General features: G+C 35.8%; 1 protein-coding gene across 2 annotated transcripts in view; it reads left to right on the forward strand.

Moving 5' to 3' along the window:
- EPHA6 (EPH receptor A6) overlaps window positions 1-24249 on the forward strand; it is a 952571-nt gene that overhangs the window by 171787 nt on the left and 756535 nt on the right. Inside the window, exon 4 of one of the 2 annotated variants that reach the window (XM_011927615.1) lies at window positions 8825-8942. The exons of the other annotated variant lie outside the window; for it this stretch is intronic. Coding sequence (XP_011783005.1) covers window positions 8825-8850 — 26 coding nt within the window. The 3' untranslated portion in view covers window positions 8851-8942. Of the gene's footprint in view, window positions 1-8824; window positions 8943-24249 lie in introns of those variants that run through there. 2 annotated transcript variants of the gene reach the window in all.

A 24249-nucleotide genomic window follows, 5' to 3' on the forward strand; every position in this document is an offset into this window, starting at 1 on the left:
TATCTGAAAATTTCATATTTTGCTGTCTGATTTCTGTTACTGTGTCATTAGTTTTTTTATTTGAAAAGTTTGTGATTATACCAACCCAGTTCCCTAGACCTTAAATAGAGAAAATTTAAGGGGCCTAATAAATTTCCCAAAGAATTCAAGTTAGTATTCCTGGTTGAGAGGTAGTTCTGCTTCATGCATTAATTCAGGGATCCAGACTTCTTGCCTTTAGTGAAGCAGACATCTCTTAAAGCCTTGTAGTTGTCTGTATCCAGCTCAGAGATTAGAGGCTTACAACGATAACTCGTTACCAGAAGTTTGAAAGTATTTATGTAAAATACATGATTTCTCAAATAATGTATGAATTGTTATTGCAGAAGATTTACCCCAAATGTTCCCTGTTGCTATTTTTAGTTTCTATATGAAAATAATCACACTTTCTTCAAAATAGTTGAATACTATTTATTTCTATATAAAGAGAATAAGGTTTGAATTTATAAAAGTAACTTTAATTTGGCATACTTAGTTCGGTTTATATCTGGTTTTATGAAACACACACATATATATACAAACACACATGCACCTATATATATATATATAAATACTTTCAAATTGTTTTTTTTTTTTTTTTGAGACGGAGTCTCGCTCTGTCGCCCAGGCTGAAGTGCAGTGGCCAGATCTCAGCTCACTGCAAGCTCCGCCTCCCGGGTTTACGCCATTCTCCTGCCTCAGCCTCCCGAGTAGCTGGGACTACAGGCGCCCGCCACCTCGCCCGGCTAATTTTTTGTATTTTTTAGTAGAGACGGGGTTTCACCATGTTAGCCAGGATGGTCTCGATCTCCTGACCTCGTGATCCGCCCGTCTCGGCCTCCCAAAGTGCTGGGATTACAGGCTTGAGCCACCGCGCCCGGCCTCAAATTGTTTTTAAGATATCTTGTTGTCTTTTGTAAGAAAATCATCCCAGGGGTGGACATAAAGTCTGATATACCTTATGGTGATATTGGAGGAAATTGTTAATATTTTTGAGTCCTTTGAGATAGTAATTTACAAAAATTTAAGAAATTACTGGTGTTCTCAGTTATTCATGTGATCTTTTTAGGAAATAATCCTTTTTGTACTCAGTTTTTTCTTCCTTTTGACATGTGATACTATCAATTGAAAATTTGACTTTTATAAATAGTTCTCCATTATGATATTATGAAAACTTCTGGTAACGAGTTATTGTTTTCAGTCTGAAATTACTACAAACTTTTTTTAGAATGAATATCAATCAATCAATATTATTATTGGAAATGGTAGTCTCAGTTTTACACTGAACTGTAGAGTAGTTGTAAATGTAAAGTGATGGAGATGTGCAGTTTCAAATCACTGTATATGAGGATTATCAGCATGAAAAGAAGCATGCCGTACCAACAATGGATGGGAACTTTGGGGCTGCAAAAACAAGCTCTGCTTTTCTGCAGCGATGGACAGGAAAAAGCATGATTTATTCCCATTATTGGACAGTATCAAAAGTGACTGCCATAAAAAGTGATGAAAACTTCTTGAAAGATGGAAACACTCTTCTGTTGGACAGAGATAAACAACTATTTTCTTGGATAGAATTCTTTAACTAGGATTATAGTATCTTTGGTCTTTTCAAAAATAAATGACTCATATTCTAATTTCTCTGTTTTATTTCCATTCTTTTTTAAAAATTAACTACTCTTCAGGATTGGTTATTTTTTACCCCTTCATAATTAAGGAGCCTATATTCTTTATGTCTATGTTTATAATTAAATATTTTTAATAAAATTAAATGTAAAAATTGTGTTAATTTGTAAAATGTTGAAGATTCTCTATTAATTTAATAATTGCATTATGACCAGGAGGACTTTCCTCTAATTTTATGTGGGTGCATTTATATATAGATTGCTATTATGAACTAATTCACCATGGAGATGTAGTATTAGTATTGTATGCATATAATTTTTAACATTACCCTATAAAATAAATAGCATACATTACTTATGTAAATATATTTTATTCATGAGGGTTATTTGTTTTTCAAAAATTCTCTTTCATCTATTGAGGTGACCATAAAATTTTTCTATTTATCTATTCATGAGATGTGTTATAATAGTATATTTCCTTAGATGACCAATCTATGGTTTAATAAAGTTAAGTTATTTGGCCTTGATGGATTGTTACCTTAATGTTGAATTCTATGTATTTTCTTTAATTTATTAAAAATTGGGATGAGGAGATTCTGTTGAATGCTATGAAGTATAAATATGTTTTGAGTGACATAAAGAATATAATAGTTATATGTACTGTGTTCTTGGATGGGAATTGTAAACAAGTCAGACTCAAAATTCTTACTGTTTTTGCTACTTTGAATTCAGCAAAATGGTACTCATTTTTGTATAAAATAACAAGTGCATTGCAATATAAGGGAATATTTAAAAAGAACAATAAAGTAGAAGAATATTCCTGGCAGATATTAAAATGTATTTGAAGGAATATATTTAAAATGTATATAGTATTAACTTCCAAAGATACATATTCATCAATGTTACCAAGAAAAGAGGTTAAAAATAGACTAAATTACATGAAGTAGTAAAACAATGGTGAAATTAAGATTATTAACTACTGGGAAGAATAGACAGATTGTTTAATGTCATCGTTATGTTGTAGGGGTTGATATTGGGGAGGAGAAGCAATACTAATTTGGGCATAGGGCAAGTATTGCAATTTCTTTCTTTTCTTTTCTCTTCTTTTCTTTTCTTTTTCTTTCTTTTCTTTTTTTTTTTTTTGAGACAGAGTTTCACTCTTGTCACCCAGGCTGGAGTGCAATGATGAAATCTCAGTTCACTCCAACCTCTCCCTTTGGGTTCAAGTGATTCTCCTGCCTCAGCCTCCCAAGTAGCCACCATGCCCAGCTAATTTTTATATTTTTAGTGGCGACAAGGTTTTGCCATGTTGGCCAGGCTGCTGTCGAACTCCTGACCTTAGGTGATCTGTCCGCCTTGGCCTTCCAAAGTGCTGGGACTACAGACCAGTTTCTTAACTAAGCCCCAGAAGAGTCACCCTCACAATTAACTGTGAGTTGAATGTTGGAAATTAACATCCATTGTACCTTAGTGGAGAGATCTATTTGGGGAAAAGAGAATTCCCACAGAGTTTCTTGTTGCTTTAAAATGAAGCATAAGGCAAAGTTAGAACAAAATGAGGCTTACTTGTAGGATACAAATTAGGATTTTCATGAAAATTTATAACTGTAATGAAGCAGTAACTTTTTAAAAATGATTTGCTTTCCTATTTCTTTTTTTCTTTATTTCTTAAAAAAAAGGAGGTGGGATACATGTGCAGAAGTGCAGGTTTGTTGCATAAGTATATTTGTGCCATCATGGCTTGCTGCACCTATTGACCCATCTTCTAAATTCCTTCCCCTCAGCCCCCACCCCACAACAGGCCCCAGTGTGTGATGTACCCCTCCCTGTGTCCATGTGTTCTCAATGTTCAACCCCTACTTATGAGTGAGATCATGCAGTGCTTGGTTCTGTTCCTATGTTAGTTTGCTGAGGATGAGAGCTTCCAGCTTCATCCGTGCCCCTGCAAAGGACATGATCTCATTCCTTTTTATGGCTGCATAATATTCCATGGTGTGTATACGTACCACATTTCTTTTATCCAGTCTATCATTGATGGGCATTTGGTTTGTTTCCATGTCTTCGCTATTGTAAATAGTGCTGCAATAAACATATGCATGCATGTGTCTTTATAGTAGAATGATTTATATTCCTTTGGGTGTATACCCAGTAATGGTATTACTGAGTCAAATGGTATTTCTGGTTCTAGATCCTTGAGGAATCGCTATATGTCTTCCATAATGGTTGAACTAATTTACATTCACACCAACAGTGTAAAAGCATTCCTGTTTCTCCACAACCTCACCAGCAACTATTGTTTCTTGACTTTTTAATAATCGCCATTCTGACTGGCATGAGAAGGTATCTCATTGCAGTTTTGATGTACATTTCTCTGATGATCAGTGCTGTTGAGTTTTTTTTTTTCATATTTTTATTGACAACATAAATTTCTTCTTTTGAGAAATGTCTGTTTATGTCCTATGCCCACTTTTTGATGGGGTTATTTGTCTTTTTCTTGTAAATATGTTTAAGTTCCTTGTAAATTCTAGATACTAGACATTTGTCAGATGGGTAAACTGCCAAAATTTTCTCCCATTCTGTAAGTTTCCCATTCACTCTGATGATAGTTTATTTTGCTGTTCAGAAGCTCTTTAGATTAATTAGATCCCATTAATCAATTCTGGCTTTTGTTGCCATTGCTTTTGGCATTTTTGTCATGAAGTCTTTGCCAATGCCTATGTCCTGAATGGTATTGCCTAGGTTTTCTTATAGGTTTTTATAGTTTTTGGTTTTACCTTTAAGTCTTTAATCCATCTTGAGTTAATTTTTTTATAAGGTGTAAGGAAGGGGTCCAGTTTCAGTTTTCTGCATATGACTACTCAGTTTTCCCAGCACCATTTAATGAATAGGAGATCCTTTCTCCATTGCTTGTTTTTGTCAGGTTTGTCAAAGATCAGATGAGTGTAGGTGTGTGGTGTTATTTCTGAGGTCTCGGTTCAGATCCACTGGTCTATATGTCTGTTTTGGCATGAGTACCATGCTGTTTTGGTTACTGTAGTCTTGTAGTACAGTTTGAAGTCAGGTAGTGTGATGCCTCCAGCTTTGTTCTTTTTGCTTAGGATTGTTTTTGGCTATACCAGGTCTTCTTTGATACCATATGAAATTTAAGATAGTATTTTTTTCTAATTTTGTGAAGAATATCAATGGCAGTCTGATGGGAATAGCATTGAATCTATGAATTACTTTGGGCAGTATGGCCATTTTCATACTATTGAATCTTCCTATCCATGAGGATGGAATGTTTTTCCATTTGTTTATGTGCTCTCTTATTTCCTTGAGCAGTGGTTTGTAGTTCATCTTGAAGAGGTCCTTCATATCCCTTATTAGCTGTATTCCTAGGTATATTATTCTCTTTGTAGTGATTGTGAATGGGAGTTCATTCATGATTTGACTCTCTGCTTGCCTATTGTTGGTGTAAAGGAATGCTTGTGAGCTTTGCACATTGATTTTATATTCTGAGACTTGGCTGAAGTCGCTTATCAGTTCAAGTGGTTTTTGGGCTGAGATGGAGTTTTTTAAATGTGAAATCGTGTGGTGTACAAACAGAGACAACTTGACTTCCTCCCTTTTTATTTGAATACTCTTTATTTCTTTCCCTTGCCTGATTGCCCTGGCTATAACTTCCAATACTATGTTGAATAGGTGTGGTGAGAGAGGGCATCCTTGTCTTGTGCTAGTTTTCAAAGGAATGCTTCCAGCTTTTGCCCATTCGATATGATATTGGCTATAAGTTTGTCATAAATAGCTCTTATTATTTTGACATATGTTCCATCAGTACGTAGATTTTCTAGAGTTTTTAACATGAAGGGATGTTGAATTTTACCGAAGGCCTTTTCTGCATCTATTGAAATAATTATGTGGTTTTTGTCTTTGGTTCTGTTTATGTGATAGATTACATTTATTGATTTGGGTATGTTGAACCAGCCTTGCATCCCAAGGATGAAGCTGACTTGATCGTGGTGGATCAAGTTTGTTAATATGCTGCTGGATTCAGTTTGCCAGTATTTTACTGAGGATTTTTGCATCAGTGTTCATCAGGGATATTGGCCTGAAGTTTTGTTTTTTTGTTGTGTCTCCTCCCGGTTTTGGTATCAGGATGATGTTGGCTTCATAAAATGAGTTACGGAGGAGTTCCTCCTTTTCAATTGTTTTGAATAATTTCAGAAGGAATGGTCCCAGTTCCTCTTTGTATTTCTGGTAGAGTTCAGCTGTGAATCCATCTGGTCCTGGGCTTTTTTTGGTTGGTACACTATTGATTACTGCCTCAATTTAAGCGCTTGTTATTAGTCTATTTAGGGATTCAGCTTCTTCCTGGTTTAGTCTTGGTAGGGTGTATACGTCCAGGAAGTTATCCATTTCTACTAGATTTTCTATTTTATTTACATAGAGATGCTTATAGTATTCTCCGATGGTGGTTTGTATTTCTGTGGGGTCAGTGGTGATATCCCCTGTATCATTTTTTATTGTGTCCATTTGATTCTTCTCTGTCTTATTCTTTGTTAGTCTGGTTAGCGGTCTATCTATTTCATTAATTTTTTCAAAAAAACAGCTCCTGGATTTGTTGATTTTTTTGGAATGTTTTTTGTGTCTCTATTTCCTTCAATTCTTCTCTGATCTTAGTTATTTCTTGTTTTCTGTTAGCTTTTGGATTAGTTTGCTCTTTTCTCTCTAGTGCTTTTAATTTTGATTTTAAGGTGTTGATTCAAGATCTTTCTAGCTTTCTGATGTGGGCATTTAATGCTATAAATTTCCCTCTTAACACTGTTGTACCTGTGTCCCAGAAATTCTGGTATGTCATCTCTTTGTTCTCATTGGTTTCAAAGAACTTGATTTCTGCCTTAATTTCATTATTTACCCAGGAGTCATTCAGGAGCATGTTGTTCAATTTCCATTGAATTGAGTGGTTTTGAGTGAGTTTCTTAATCCTGAGTTCTAATTTGATTGCACTTTGATCTGAGAGACTGTTTGTTATGATTTCAGTTCTGCATTTGCTGAGGAGTGTTTTACTTCCAATTATGTGGTCGATTTTAGAATAAGTGCCAAGTGACACTGAGAAGAATATATATTCTGTTGTTTTGGGGTAGTGAGTTCTGTAGATGTCTATTAGTTCCACTTGATCCAGAGCTGAGTTCAAGTCCTAAATATCTTGTTAATTTTCTGTCTTGTTCATCTATCTTGTACCGACAGTGGGGTGTTCAAGTTTTCCACTATTATTGTGTGGGAGTCTTCGTGTCTTTGTAGGTGTCTAAGAACTTGTTTTATGATTCTGCATCCTCTTGTATTGGCTGCATATATATATTCAGAATAGTTATCTCTTCTTGTTGAATTGTTGCCTTTACCATTATGTAATACCCTTCTTTGTCTTTTTTGATCTTTTTTGGTTTAAAGTCTGTTTTATCAGAGATTAGGATTGCAATCCCTGCTTTTTCTTTTTCTTTTTTCTTTTTTTTTGCTTTCCATTTGCTTGGTAAACTTTCCTGCATCCCTTTATTTAACCGAATCGCCAGTCTGTGTCTTTTAATTGGGGCATTTAGCCCATTTACATTTAAGGTTAGTATCGTTATGTATGAATTTGATACTGTCATCATGATGCTATTTGGTTATTTTGTACACTAGTTGATGCAGTTTCTTCACAGTGTCATTGGTCTTTATATTTTGGTGTGTTTTTGCAGTGACTGGTACCGGTTTTTCCTTTCCATATTTAGTGCTTCTTTCAGGAGTTCTCACAGGGCAGACCTGGTGGTAACGAAATTCCTGAGCATTTGTTTGTCTGTAAAGGATTTTATTTCTCCTTTGCTTAAGAAACGTAGTTTGACTGGATATGAAGTTCTTGATTGAAAATTCTTTTCTTTAAGAATGTTGTATATAGGCCTCCCACTCTCTTCTTGCTTGTAGTGTTTCTGCTGAGAAGTCTGCTGTTAGTCTGATGGGCTTCCCTTTGTAGGTGACCTGGCATTTCTCTCTGGTTGCCGTTAACAGTTTTTTCATCATTTTGACCTTGGAGAATCTGATGATTCTTGTGGATTATCTTGTGGATTATCTTCTTGTGGAGTATCTTAATGGTGTTCTCTATATTTTCTGAATTTGCATGTTGGTCTGTCTTGCTAGGTTGAAGAAGTTCTCCTGGATAATATCCTGAAGTGTGTTTTCCAGCTCATTTCCATTCTCCCTGTCTCCTTCTGGTACTCTGATCAATCATAGGTTTGGTCTTTTTATGAAGTCGCATTTTTTTTGGAGGCTTCGTTCATTCTTTTTCATTTTTCTCTATTCTTGTCTGCATGTCTTATTTCAGTAAGGTGGTCTTCAAACTCTGATAACCTTTTAACCTTTCTTCCGCTTGGTCAATTTGGCTGTTGATACTTGTGTATGCTTCACATAGTTCTTGTGCTATGTTTTTCAGCCCCATCAGGTTGTTTTATGTTTAAGGTACATAAACTGGTTATTGTAGTTAGCAGTTCCTCTATCCTTTTATCAAGGTTCTTAGCTTCTTTGCATTGGGTTAGAATATGCTCTTTTAGCTCATCAAAGTTTTTTATTACCCATCTCCTGAAGTGCTACTTCTGTCAATTTATCCATCTTATCCTCCATCCAGTTCTGTGCCCTTGATGGAGAGAGGCTGTAATCATTTGGTTGAGAAGAGGCACTCTGGCCTTTTGGTTTTCAGCATTTTTGCATTGATTCTCATCTCATCTTCGTAAATTTGTGTAGTTTCAGTCTTTGAGGCTGCTGGTTGCTGCCCCTCTGTCAAGGAGCTCAAAGGGCTTAGACAGCAGGCAGCTGCAGATGGTGCTGGTCGCCCCTCCCTACAGGAGTTTGGTAGGCTTAGTAGATTCCGGGGTTGGGAGGCTAGGCCCTGGTGGCATGGTTTCATGAGTGGGATCTGTTGATCCATGGGTTGCTCAGTTCCACAAAAAAAGCACAGTTTCCCTGGCTGGGTAGCATGCTCACTCACCACCTCACTTGGCTGGAGGAAAGCGACTCCCCTTCCCTTTGTGGCTCTCAGGTAGGCGGCCGCACCCCTCTGCTCTTCCTTCTCTCCATGGGCCATGCTAGCCTTCTAGTCAATTTTGATGAGATAACCTGGATACCTTGGTTGCTGTTGAAGGATTCACATGCTTGCTTTCTTTTTTTTTTTTTTTTGATAGGAGCCTCCAAAGGCCACTGCTTCTAGTTGGCCATCTTGGCCCCACTCCGAAACGGTAACTTTTGAAGAATAAAAGCAAAAGAGAAACATTACTAAAATGTTAAAGGATTACATTTACAGCCAAAATGTGTTTTGTGTTGTGTGTGTGTGTGTGTGTGTGTGTTTTCATTAAGAAGACATTGTGTTGGTATGAAATATGGGTTCTGGTCAATCAAAGGGAAATTCTAGATTATTTGTAATATCATGTAATAACTTAGAGCAGAAATTGGCAGACCATAGCCTGATTGCCAACCCCAACCCATTTTTGTAAATAAAGTGTTTTGGAATACAGCCAAATTCATTCATTTACATATTGTCTGTGTCTGTTTTCAAGCTATAGTAGCAGGCTTGAGTAGCTGTGTCAGACACCATATGGCCTATAAAGCTTAAAATATTTACTATCTAGTCATTTACAGATAATATTTGCGTACCTCTGCCCCATAGGCAAATTAATGCATATCTGGAAAATACAGTTATCAAACTTATTTTTTAACCATATATTAGTGGGTAGCATTTTTGTAATTAAATGTAGAATAAAACCTCTACTGGAAATATTTTCCTCAAAAGGTAACCATCTTTTTATTCAGTCATTTATCTTTTTTTTTTTTTTTAAAGTATTTATTTATTTTGAGGCAGAGTCTTGCTCTGCTGTCCAGGCTGGAGTGCAGTGGCGATCTTGGCTCACTGCAACCTCCACCTCCCGGGTTCAGTCGATTCTCCTGCATCAGCCTCTGAGTAGCTGGGACTACAGGCACGTGCCGCCAGGCTCAGTCATTTACCAGAGCATCTATGCTAAGTAATATACATTCAAAAGCATTCAGTAGAGGATTTCATATTGTTTCGTCTTAGGAAAGAATTTGGTTTTTATCAAAATGCAGAAATATCTGAGAGAGGAGATTATGTTAGTAAAAAATGTACGGATGTGTCTGTGGTACGTGTGTCTGTGTGTGTGTGTGTGTGTATTTTCATAAAGGAGTGTTAGGTGCTTGCTACTGACTTGTAACCAAAGTAAGGTTTGGCTGTATGCCACCTGAAAAGACAAACACATAAGAAGTAAGGTTTCATGGAAGAAAGCAGCTTTATTCAAGTGTTGACATCTTGGGAGACGGCCAGACTCAAGCCTCAAAAAGCCATCTTAAATTCTCAGGCTGCATAAGGGGAAGGTTGCATGGAAACTGTACAGGAGTGTACACGGTGCAGGTCTGCTTGTTGTTTTCCACTGGCTTTAAGTAACAGACTATCCAGAGGCCTGGTTGGCATCATCTCAGTAGGGATCAGGTTAGAGATGAACTGCACAACTGTTTCATCTTGAAAGGGAGAAAATTGAAACTGCTATCTCTACCTCATGTCTGGATTGTTGTAAGATTAGCCTTTGGACATTTCAAGCAAACAGGTAGTTAGAGATATGGGTATCAAGAAACAAACAACGGAGGGATTATCTTTAGAGTAAGCTAGCAAACTGGCTATACTGGTTACATTAGGAGACATTTCTCAAGGACTCTTTAATACTAGTTAATTCTCTCATTTTGCGTTTTGATTAATTGCGATGACAGACACTAAAAATGTATTTGTGATTTGTTTAACTTCTATTTCTTTTTCAACTTTTATTTTAGATTTAAGGGATACATGTATAGGTTTGTTTCATGGGTATATTATGTGAAACTAAGGTTTGTGATATAAATGATCCCATCACCCAGGTAGTGAGCTTAGTACTCAATAGTTTTTCAACCCTTATCCCCAACCCCACTCCTTCCTCCAGTAGGAAGGAGTCATGTAATAACTTAGAGCAGAAATTGGCAGACCATAGCCTGATTGCCAACCCCAACCCATTTTTGTAAATAAAGTGTAGTGTTCAGTGTCTGTTGTTGCCATCTTTATATACATGAGTACCTAAGATTGAACTCCCACTTATAAATGAGGACATACTTACTTATAAGTATGGTTTTCTGTTTCTGCATTAATTTACTTGGAATAATGGCTTGCTGACTTATCTATGTTGCAGCAAAGAACATTATTTCTTTCTCTTTTTTGTGGCTGCATAGTATTCCATGATATGTATATACCATATCTTCTTTATCTACTATACAGTTGGTGGGCACCTAGGTTGATTCAATGTGTTTGATACTGTGAATAATGTTGTGATGAACTTACAAGTGTATGTCTTTTTGGTAGAGTGATTGATTAAAAAAAAAAAAAACCCAGTAATGGGATTGTTGAATCAAATGGTAGTTTTATTTTGAGGTCTTTGAGAAACCTACAAACTGCTTTCCACAGTGGCTGAACCAATTTACATTCCCACAACAGAATATAAGTTTTCCCTTTTCTGTGCAGCCTCACCCAGCATCTCTTTTTGCTGTTTTTTTTTTTTTTTTTTTGAGACAGGGTCTCATTCTGTCACCCAGGCTGTAGTGCATTGGCATGATCACAGCTCACAGCAGCCTTGACATCCCCGACTCTGGGCTCAGATGAGCCTCTCATCTCAGCCTCCATGGTAACTGGAACTACAAGTGTGTGCCATCTGCCCAACTAATTATGTATATTCATATATAATTAGTTATGTATATATATATATAACTAAAATATATATATATAATTTATATATATATATACACACACAATATAATTTTTTTTGTTAAAGAAAATGAGTTTTGTCGTGTTGCCCAGGCTTGTCTCAAACTCCTGGGCTTAAGCAATCTGCCCCCGTTGGCCTCTCAAATACTGGGATTACAGGCATGAGCCACCACACTGGACTTGTTGTTTTTTGCCTTTGTAATAATAGCCCTTCTGACTGATTTCAAATGGTATCTCGTTATTGTTTTGATTTGCATGTCTCTCATGATTAGTGATGTGGAACATTTTTCGTATGTTTGTTGGCTACTTATATGTCTTTTGAAAAGTATCTGTTAGTATATTTGCCCACTTTATTTATTTATACTTGTTGAATTGTTTTAGTTCTTTACAGATTCTGAATATTAGACCTTTTTCAGATACATAGTTTGCAAATATACTCTCCCATTCTGTAGGTTGTATGTTTGCCCTATTGATAATTTCTTTTTGCTGTCTAGAAGCTCTTTAGTTTAATTAGGCCTCACTTGTCAATTTTTGTTTTTGTTGCAATTGCTTTTGAGGACTTAGTCATAAATTCTTTCTCAAGCCCAGTATTCAGAATGGTATTTCTTGGGTTTTCTTCTAGAATTGTTGTAGTATGAGGTCTTATATAAATGCATTTGTTGAAAAAAGTGTGAGTTAGTGGTTTATATTCTTTGTGTGAAAGTATACACAACATCAAATTATAAATAAAATTTAAATTATATTTTACTTAGAAATGATAAAAAAGGATTTTCTGTGAACCACAGACTAAATTTCTAGTAGGTTCTCATTTTTTCTCCCTACATCTATATTATATTGTACTTTAACAATCCTAGATATCTGTTTATTAAGATGAGATGGAGGTGTAATATTTACTGTGTACCCACTACATCCTGAGAAACCATGAATTGCCATTAATTATCACAGTCTCTGTGAAACAATATACAAGTCCTTGGAACACAGTATTATTTATAATTGTGCTGTTGCTTATATGAAGGGATGTACACTCACATGGAGGCCATAAGTGTATATATACTTTGTATACTTAGCTTGTTATGAAATATGTTTAAAATGGGTGTTCTTTGAAATTTTCCCAAAATTGATAATCCTGAATAAGAGTTTTTTAATGAAGATATTTCTAAAATAAGGGATGTATCTTACCTGCTTAAGGTATAAATAAGAACCTTTGGTTTCAACCAAAATAATAATTATATTCAAATTATGAAGCACGTTTATGCATAGGAGTTTTATGTTTTTGTTTTTGGCATGGGTCTTCAGTAATGCCTCCTGCAAACTCATCATTATTGTATATTGTCATTACCTTATTTTTGTACTTCTCTCTCTCTCTGCCCTCTCCACCACCCAATCTGTCTTATTTTTGCCCTTTAAAGAACTTAATTTATGCTGAATGGTTAATATTTTATCATTATGTTTATTTATATTTGAACTTTCTTATACAGTATACTTGATTAAACTTTCCTGTAAAATGTCACTGTATTTTCCCATTTTATACTCCTTGTCTTTTAAGATAAACAGAGAGATAAAAAGATAGATATTCATCACATTCATTCTAGTTCATCAAAAGTAAGAATTTGGAAAAATTATTTACCATTACATATTTAAGTGATTTTTCAGAATTTTACTGTGGGCATTATTATCTGCTTCTTAAGGAGTATCAGTCTACTTCATGCTCTTCACTATTCGAATGGGGTCTTGTTCTCCAAGCAGAAGAGCTCCTTCATTCCTTCATTCATCCCTCTCTCCCTCCCTTCATATCTCCCTCTTTCTTCCCTCCCTTCCTCCCTCCTCTCCTCTCCTCCCTCACTCCCTCCCTCCTTCGCTTCCCTTCTCTTCCTTTCATTTCCCTCCTTCCTCCCTCCTTCCCTCCCTCCCTCCCGTCCTCCCTACCTCTCTCCCTCCCTCCCTTCCTTCATTTCTCCCTTTTTCTTCTCTCCCTTCACATACTTCCTTCCCTCCCTTCACCTCCTCCCTTCCCTCCCTCCATCCTTTCTTCTCCCTTCCCTTCCCTTCCCTTCTCTCCCCTCCCCTCCCCTCCCCTCCACTTCCCTTTCCCCTTCCCCTTTCTTCCCCTTCCCCTTCCTGTTCCCCTTCCCCTTCCCCTTCCCTTTTCTCTTTCTGTTATGGTATAAATATGCAAAATTTGTTTGGAAGAAATGGAGAAGATTATTGCTTAATACATCTCTTCTTCCATTAAACTTCTTTCTGTATATGTATACTTGGCATTCTTAGGAAAGGACTGTGATGTTGAAACATAAATTAGCAATGCTTGCAGAATTTAATGATCTGCCTGTGAATGCAAAATATATCATGTAATAGTTCTGTACCTACTAATGAAACATTGAAGAGTTCAGCATTGCACGTGGAATGTTTCTTTAAATGAGTATTACTTCAAAGGATGATGATCAAAGTATTTAAGAATTCCTAAAGGATCAGAAATTCTTTTTTGAGATAATTTTCCTTAACATAATAATGCATGTTTATTTATTTGCTGTCTGATGGCCATGGAGTAGTGGTATTTTATGAAAAAAAGTCTAAATTTTGCTGTGACAGCCTCTTTTCCCAGAAGATTAGCATATCAAGGTTTGTCTTCTATATATATGTAAGCTAGATAAAAGTGTTAATTCTAATTGAAATGGTTCCTTTAGTAGATTTAGTGAACGCTCCACAGACAAGTAGATTAAACTGAAAATTATTTGACACAAGTTTTATCATTGCAGAAGAAAATAATCACCAAAATCATTGTCTCCTCTTGATCAAATTTAACTCGCTTGTCATAGAAAATTGTAAATTGAAGTTAGGAGTAAAGGCCTGTGTGGAAAAAGGAGTAATATTATACAATAAAGTATTGTAGAAGAAAATCTTACTAGTTTTTGAAACTTTATACTGAAAGAAAAAGCAAGGAAAATAGATGTTCAATTGGTAAAATCAGTATAAGGTAACAACTTAAAATGATTTTGTCCAGCTCTATCATTAAGTAGGGCCTGTAAGCAGTAGTGGAACTTTACCCCAGAAACATATGTGTGTCTGTTTTCTTTTCCAGAAAGATCCATGAGTGTTTGGGCTACAGCCAGTTTCATTTCTTAATACAGGAAAATTATGAGGCTGTATCCAGACTGTCTTTTCAATGTCAAACTAAATATGCTTTTAGAATAAAAGAATAAGTGTTGTTAGGGAAAAAACCCATTAAAACTACTCCCATCTCCAATTTTAGTGTTAAAAAGAATATATATACATGATAAATTAAAATCAATTATGTTTGGGAAAGGCTGATGATAATCAAAAGGGACACATTAAAATACAAATACAACAGAATGGAAGGGGATCAGGAGAGGAGCGGACACTCCTGGTGAGGCCAGTGCTGGAGAGCATGGTTCCTCATCCAGAAGACGCAGTTCCCCACATACTTGACAAGGCTCCCAGCCTCTGAGCCATTATCAAGTTCACTGGGCTCAGAGAAACAGATAATTTATTTAAAAATTAGACACAAAAACTTCACTAATAGCTGAGGATCTCTGGGTAGTGACTTTTTTTAATTACAAGAAAACATTTAAGGAAAATCAGTGCTTTTACATTCCATTTCAGAATTGCTTAGGGTGTTTGTTTATTGCCTTTCCTTGTTTACTTGCACTATTTGGCTAACCTCTTCCATTGTTCTTTCTTCCTGAAAAAAACAAAAACAAAAACAAAACAAAACAAAACAAAAAAAACCCAACAGCTTCATTAATCTTAAAATATAAAAAGAAAATCCCAAAGTGGCGAATGAAACATTGAAGATATGTGTCTTACTAAAGCCGCTTGCTGTACGTGTTGGCTACGTTTTTTGTTTGAAACTTTGTATATTTAGATATTTATGTAGAAGTTAAATTCTGCAAGCTTCTTGTAATGACTTTAAACAATGAATGTATCTTCCAACAATAAAATCAACACTTCTGATTTTGAATGAAAAAGATCTGGATTTTTGGCAATGATTCAAAGCTTTTTCTCTGAATTTCAAAATTTTCAACAGAATCTCCACTTTAAATTCCCCCCACTCTGTTAAATTTAACTATAATAATGTGAATGTTCCAATTTCAGAGACAAAGTGAATTAGATGTAAAAGTTCTAACAAGAAATAGTTTTTTACACTATAAAGTATTTATTTACTTTAAAATAAAATGAGTACAATTCAGTTAAAATCAAGAGACAAAATGTGACTTATTTATAATAGCTGTATTAAATATAATGACATAAAATAAACTGTACTTTGAAGTGTGCAACTTGGTAAGTTTTAGCATATGTCTAGAGCCATGAACCCATTGTCACAATGAAGACAATAAGCATATCTATCACTCCCAAATTTTTCGTTATGCACCTATGTAATTCCTCTCTCTTTTCCTTTACTACAGCCAATAACTATGGCTTTATACACTTGTCTGTTTATGTTGGTGAACGTTTTCTAGAATTGTCAGAGGCATCTACAGTATCCACTCTTTTTCCTGTTCTTCAATTCAATATGATTATTTTGCCAAGTATTCGTGTAACTGGATGTATCACCAGTTCATTACTTTTAATGCTGAGTAGTAGGACATTGTTTGGATATACCACTAGTTGTTTTATCCATTCATTTGCTGATGGAAATTTTGGTAGTATCTTGTTTGTGGCTGTTACAAATAAATTTGTTAAGAACATTTATGGAGGGGCAGAGCAAGATGGCCCAATAGAAGCCTCCAGTCATCCCACCACCACAAGGTCACCAATTTGACAACTATCTACCGAAAATTAGCACCTTCATAAGTACCAAAAATCAGGTGAGCATTCACAGTACCTAGACTTAATTTCATATCACTGAAAGAGGCACTGGAAGAAGGTAGGATTTAGTCTTGATTTACTGATGGCACACTTCTTACATTCCCTGGAAGTGGCTGTGTGGTTCAGAGTGAGAATCTCTGTGCCTGGGAGAGGGACAGTGTGGCAACTGTGAGACATTGCACTGAACTCAGTAGTCCTTTGTAGTAGCAGAAAGCAAAACCAGGCTGAACACAGCTGATGTCAACCCCAGAAGGAGTATTTAAATCAGCCTCAGACAGAAGGGAATTGTCCATCCCGGCAGTCAAAAAATTGAGTTCTGGCAAGTCTCACCACCACATGCTAAAGTGCTGGGGGGGCCCTAAAAAAATGGGAAAGGCAGTCTAGGCCCTAGCGACTAAAACTTTTAGGTGAATCTAGGGCTAAACGGGACTCACAGCCAGTGGACTTATGGGGCAAGTGACCTGCTCAGACAGCATTTAGGGTAGTGAAGGGAATGCTCATGCTGCTAGATGTATTGGGCTCTACTGTATGTTGTTTCTTTTCTCTTGCTGCCTTTAGGATCCTTTATCCTTGATCTTTGGGAGTTCAGTTATTAAATGCCTTTAGGTAGTCGTCTTTGGGTTAAATCTGCTTAGTGTTCTGTAACCTTATTGTATTTGGATATGGACATCTTTTCCTAGGTTGGGGATGTTCTTTGTTGTTATCCTTTTGAATAATCTTTCTTTTTATTATTATACTTTAAGTTCTAGGGTACATGTGCACAACGTGCAGGTTTGTTACATATGTATACATGTGCCATGTTGGTGTGCTGCACCCATTAACTCGTCAATTACATTAGGTATATCTCCTATGCCTCTCTTTTTCTCTACCTTGTCTTTAAGGCAAATAACTCTTAGATTTATTCTTCTGAGGCTATTTTCTAGATCCTGTAGGCATGCTTTACTGTTTTTTATTCTTTGTTTGTCTCCTCTGTGTATTTTCAAATAGCCTACCTTTAAGCTCACTGATGCTTCTTCTGCTTGATCAAGTCTGCTATTGAAAGACTCTGATGCATTCTTCATATGTCCATCACATTTTTCAGCTCCAAAATTTCTGCTTAATTCTTTTAAATTACTTCAATCTACTTGTATTCTGAATTTCTTGTCTATCTTTTTCTGTCTCCCATTTATTTTGGGGTCTTTATTTACATGCATTTTTACTGCTTTATGTTCTTTCAGAGTTTACTCATGCTCCGATCATTTTTCTTAGTATTGATACAAGACTTTTCTAATCTTCTGGGTGCTTCTTTCTGTGGCCTTGGATAATTTTCTCACATATATGTGCTAATCATCACTTGGTCAAGTATTTGAGGAGGCACTCTACAAATTCAGTTTTTTTCTTTTGCCATCACTCTCCTCTCTAGTAATCTATCTCCTGTGAACTCTTTCAGTTCACGGCTGGAGCTGTGACTCCAGCTATGTTTTCTCAACACAAAAAGACTGTCTGTCTCTACCTTGCTTCCCCCTCACTGTGTTGTACCCTGGACACTTTCTTTAGGCATAAGTTGGAGCGATATTGAGGTTGACTTCATTTTATTCCTTTCTCTTGGGGATTATATATTTTTCTCCTTTTTTTAGTTGTTTCATCAGTACGTATATATTTATTCTCTGGTATACCCCTGTGGCCAGAAGTCCTGATAGAACAAATTTAATTTATCAGCTTTTCAATAAACTAGAGAACATGTATATACACATGGTATATATGTATATGTTATGTATATATAAAAACATATGCATAATTATTATATTTTTGCTTTTCTTTGTAAGTTTGCGTCTATTATGATTAGTGTGTGATATTTGTATATAGGTGTCATCATTTGAATCATTGGTCCCAGTTTTTCATTTCTCCTTATATTCATGCTTTTTCCCATATAACATTGAAGTTCTTTCCACTAAGGCACAAGTGCTTTTCCGGATTCCTTGACTTTGGCCTTAGCAATAAGGTTTGTTTGGGCCAATGGAATATGAGTCTAAGTTGCAGTATGCCAGTTCTGAGCCAGTGCTTCAAGCCTATGCCTAGCTTGTTTTTGCTTGCTCTATTATGCCTCTATCAATACCACGAGGCTTTCGTAGTGTTTTCTGGTGCAGACTGAGCCCCAACTGCAGTGAATATCGAAGCCAGCCAAGATCCACAGACCAAAGCAGCTTCCTGCCATGTGCAGGCTAGATTAGATGACCTCAGCGAATCCCCAGAATAAATGATAGAGATGAAAACTATAGATATATGTTGATTCACTGACAATAAGATGAATAATGCATGCAGAAATTTCATAGATCAGGTCATTGTAGCGAAATAATAGGATAACATGTCATGTAGCTTTGGACAAGTAAGAAAAATAGTATTTCTAGGGCAGTCCATTTTACAAAATACTGAAATGGACCTGTAGATTACCTAAGTCTGTTGGAGCATAGATGAAGAGTCAAGAAAATGCAAGATGGAGAGACAGAGCTAACAATAATAGAACACTAAGAATTGTAGTTTTATTGTCAGCAATAGGGGTCATAATGTGATAAATGCTATTATCCAGACTAGAGCACAGTCTCTGTGAGTTAATCAAAAAAGGTTTCATAGGAAGAAACTCCTACTGGTCCAGTACAGTAACTTCTCCTAGCCATTTGGATAAAAATTTACTTGCTAAAGGGGATCTCAAAATATAGACCCACCTTTAGATTTATTTTTTTAAATTGTTTTTGTATAATTTGCATATATTCCCCTTAAGAGTCTGTTCTTAACCCATTTATTATGCCTAGTGATCCATTATTGGAATGCCAAGCTTGTGGGAGTTACTTATATCCTACAGCTCAAAGTCATCGCTAGGGTTTAATTAAAAAAAAAAGGCAACATCTGGCATAAATGGGTTAAATCATTGTTGATGAAGTGTTTTCTTCATTTTAATAAATTACAACTTATTAAAAACATTCAGCATAGATATCTAAATATTGTGGCTCCTATATTACTCTTAGAATGAAAAGACTTCCAGCCAGAGTGGCCAAACAGGTAAGTGACACTACTTTCTCATAATTCATCAACAAGTTTAAATATACTGCAAATCTGTTCCTTCCTCTTGATCACTATTAATTTCATAGGCCAAACTTGGACTGTATAGCCTAACAGGTCCACATTTGTGCCCTAATTATTCATTTTCCAAAGAGCAGCTAGTCATTTCTTTTTCTTTTGCTTCATTTTATCCTTAAACTAATATCTAAACTCAGGGTCATGGCTCTGGATGACCTCTTCTCCTTCCAGGATCTAGCCCTTGTGTACCCCTACACCTTCATCTCCAACATTGGCCTCACTTCCTGTGACTACACTGTTACTCACATCACTCATTGTTTAGAACTCTCGAAATTTCTTCCTTTAGGGTCTTTGCATTTGTTGCTTCCTCTGTCTTAAGTATCTCCCCTTCTGTGTGAGTCTTCTAGGGCTGCCCTAGCAGAATGCCACAAATTTACTTTTTCACATTTCTGGAGGTGGGAAGTCAAAAATCAGGGTAATGGCAGGGTTAGTTTCTGATGAGGATGCTCTTCCTTACTTGCAGAGAAGGCCACATTCTTGCTGTGTCATCACATGATTTTTCCTTTGTGCTTGTGCACTTGTCATGTCTCTTCTTCTCATCAGGACAACAATCCTGTTGGTTTCAGGCCTGAGCCTTATAACCGTTTTCAATGTTAATAACCTTTATAAAAGCCCTATCTCAAAATATATCACACTGGGGGTTAGAGTTTCAACCTGTGCATTTTGGGAATACAGTTTAGTCTGTATTACCTTGCCTTATCCCTTGCCACTCAGATCATCACACAGTCAGTGCCTTTTCATTACTCAGGTGTTATTTCTAATATCATTTCCTCAGAGAGTTCTCCCTCAACTATTGTTTAATCACAGTGTATTGTAACTCTACAGGAATGCCTGACCCTGTTCACTCATCACTGAAATTACTATATATAAGCAGAATTGTGCTTGGCACATATGATAAAGCATTAAGAAAACATTTGTTGAATAAATTTTTTCTTCTAATACTGGTTTATGGGCATAACTATTTCTGAATGTGTCATTTCTCAAAGGTAGACACCTGAGCTTTATGATCCATGGTGTTATCCTAAAAAACAGAACACTATATTCTTATATTAAGTATACCACTGTATATAGCAGTTGGTGTCTTGAGGAGTTACAACATGTCATTATTTAAATAAGTCATCATATTTTTTTCCAGTAATCTCCCCAGCTATATTAAAATGAAACTTCTCCCCTTTTTCTTGCTAGGTAGCATCTTCCTTGACTATTTCTTGGACAGATGCTATAACCTTTCAGTTACTTGAGCTATTAGTTTATTTCATTATTCAATTTAAAATGCCAATCTCAAATTATACTCAAAGGTTTTTCTACATTTCCCATCTGTGATGACAGCTCTTATAGCTTTAAGAGTACTAGGTTGTGGGTGGACTTCAAGACATCTCTTTTCACTCCCACTTCTAGATGCCAGCTCCATCTGTGATGTGACAAGAGCGGGTAAATATCTTCGTACTTGACTCAATCAGATTGCCGTCTTTTTTCCTTGGTTGTTGTTTCTTCTCAGGCTGACACTTACTCCAGATGTCCTCTGCGTGGTTGGGCTCCTAATACCTGTACTTCTGAACGGTCTCCATGTACTTTCTTTTGAGAATTACCTAAGAGGTTTCCACTTCTTGGGTCACTGAAGAAGCTGGTCAAGATTCAAATCCACTTATTTAATCACTTTATTCTTCATTAAAATTCAACAAAGGCTGATCCTAGCATACCTTTTCTTTGTTTTCTGTCTGAATGAGTATTCGCAGGCCACCTTGAGCACAGCAGCATTATTTGCATCCATGATGTCTAAGAGTACTTCATATCCTTGCCTTGTCAAATAGGAGAAGAAGATACTTATCAGAGTTCCTTATCTTAGCACCTCCATCTCTCTGTTGGTCATTGCTTTCATGCCTGGGCAGCAATAAAGTATCTGTGGATCCAATGCCTCATTAACTGTTTAGAAGAGATAATAGATTTGATTTAATAAATGAAGGGTACATTTTAGGCAAGCCCAAATTTATGAGGGATTCTTTTGACCATACCTCACTTCACATTACTCCAAAGGCCATTTTCTCTCATTGCTCAATTTACTGTGTTGCCTGGGGCCATTGAAACTGGCAAATCCTGGTAAAATAGTCCTTAAGTTAGATGGCCCCAGTTGTTAAACTTTGGGAATTAGGAGTTTAGATTTCTAGAAATAATTCAACTTGGACTTTTATTAAAATTGCTAGGCTATGGGAAAATTCCCATTCGACATTCAGTTTCATCACATTTTGTGGCCTAATAAGCAATATGGTAAATATCTCAACTAAAATGGAGATTTTATATGAAAACAAGTTTTACCTTTTCTATTTTCTCTTTCTATTTTACTGGTAGTTTGTCATTCATAGTCTCAAGTGTTGTGAGATTAAATTGTGTTGTAAGAGTGAAGTGTTTTATACTTTTCACAGTGTTTTATTTTCTAATTATTTTGAATATTTAAAAATGTTTTTATATGAAATAATTTAAAGTGTTTTAATTTACATTGTAATTTTGTTTTGTCTTTTTTTTTTTTTTTTTTGAGATGGAGTCTCACTCTGTCACTCAGGCTGGAGTGCAGTGGCGCGATCTTGGCTCACTGAAAGCTCCGCCTCCTGGTTTCAAGCATTTCTCCTGCCTCAGCTTCCTGGGTAGCTAGGACTACAGGTGCATGCCACCATGCCTGGCTAATTTTTTTATATTTCTAGTAGAGACAGGGTTTCACCAAGTTAGCTAGGATGGTCTCGATCTCCTGACCTTGTGATCCGCCTGCGTTGGCCTCCCAAAGTACTGGGATTGCAGGCATGAGCCACTGCTCTTGGCCCTTTGTTTTGTCTTTACATCTCTTTTTCAAATTTGAAATTATTTCTCATGAGAGATTGTCCCTAACCAGAATATTATTTCAATTTCAAATACTTTATTCTTATTCATTTTTATCTTTATAATTTGCCTTCTAAATTTTTTTCATGCTCTTATTTTGCTACTATATATATTTACTTAGTGATATGTTAGATATAATATTAGCAAACAAGACTAATATCTATTATCAGGGAAAATACGTTTTCAACTTTATAGTGTATGACCTTTAGAAGTAAAATGTTAGCTTTTTTTTTTTTCTGTTTTACAATGTTTCTTTTAAAACTATTTCCGATTTATATTCATTTAGATTAAAATCCTCCAATAAGGAAATAACTCATTTTCTCTGCTGAAGAGTTATAAAATTCAATTATACATAAAGGCAAATATCACCCTGAGTAAAGAATCATCCAAAAGATTAGCGGAGTGAATCTGCTGCAACATTTACACTTCATACTCTGAAATTGATTTTTATGCATTTTAATGGAAGCAATATTTTGCATTTAAGTACATTACATAGGAAAGTAAAATGTCAAGGCTTATTCCTCAGAGTTCACAATCTCCGTTTCTGTTTCTGTATTTTTTTCTCCTTTTACTTAGAGGAATTGTTATGAGATGATCTGGTAGTCAGTTCATTTCTCATTCTTTTAGAACAATAACTTGCACATTCAAGTCCTATAAAAGTAAATATACCCTATGTTCTCATCTGCTGTTCTTACTCTATTGTGACCTAGTATAAGAGTAGAGTGTAAATGGAATACAGTCTTACTTCTCAACTATATCTTTTTTTTAAATGGCAAAATACATAAATATTTCTCATATGTTTAAATTTTTACTTTTATTTGAAACCAATAATGCCCAAATAATACACTGATCTCAGTCATGGGAAGAGGTGGTAAGGTATGATTAATATGTCTTTATTGTAGCTTGCTGTGATTTCATATAAAGAATGTGCTATTTTATGACTCTCACTACTGTAATGAATAAGTAAATTTTTAGCTTTATAATTAATGCACATACCTGACATTTTATACCTAATTGATCTGAAAGAAATTCTAAAGAGAGTTAAACACTTTAGATTCCCAAACATGAAGAATTTTTATAAAGCATGAAAGGAACCAGAGATATTTGTTGTTTACTTTATTCTTCAAGCAGCTAAAACTTAGAATCTAAAGCACAGAAGAAAATGTCCCAATTTTCAAAATCACGAAATCAAGAATCATGTTTACATGTTTTATTTAACTCACATTTTCTATGAGCCAAGTGTTGTATTTAAAGATATTGCATTGAACATATTGGTCACAGTTTCTTCCTGCAAAGAGTTAACATTTGCAAAGCTGTTCTCTTATTACTTCCTGCATATTTTTTTCTTCCCTTTTCAGTGTTAGATTATTTTAAGTGACTCTTGATTCTTATTTTATTATTTGAAAAAATATGGGAAAACAAAACAAAAACAAACTACCATTTAGTGACAAACTATCTGGTTTCCCAAATCCTGAAAAATTAAAATAGCTTTTGTATCATAATAAACCAATGTAAGAAGTTAGTTATGACTTAATTGGAAATGCTGCCTCTGTATATGTAATTTAAGAGGGGGCAATGTAATTTATTGATGGGGCATGCAGGCTCTGGATTTCAGATTGACTGAGTTCTAAGCTCAGTTTTGCCACTCGCAGAGCAAGCTGTTCAACCACTACAATATAGGAGAGAAAGCAATACCTATGTCATAAGATTTTTGTGATGATTAAATGAGATAATGTACATAGAGGATTTAGTATAGCACCTCTCACTTTGTAAGCACTCACCATTGTGATGCAATATTTCAAAAATTTTTTAATAAAAAGTAATTTTAAACTATTAGGGAAGAGAAAGGAAGAGAAAGGGAGAGAGAGAAAATGAGTAGGATTAATGAAAGAGCTGATTTTAAAAAGTCTCTGGGCCGGGCGCGATGGCTCAAGCCTGTAATCCCAGCACTGTGGGAGGCCGAGACGGGCGGATCACGAGGTCAGGAGATCGAGACCATCCTGGCTA

This window comes from Colobus angolensis, unplaced genomic scaffold (genome assembly GCF_000951035.1).
Source record: "Colobus angolensis palliatus isolate OR3802 unplaced genomic scaffold, Cang.pa_1.0 Scaffold73, whole genome shotgun sequence".
NCBI classification, from domain to species: domain Eukaryota; kingdom Metazoa; phylum Chordata; class Mammalia; order Primates; family Cercopithecidae; genus Colobus; species Colobus angolensis.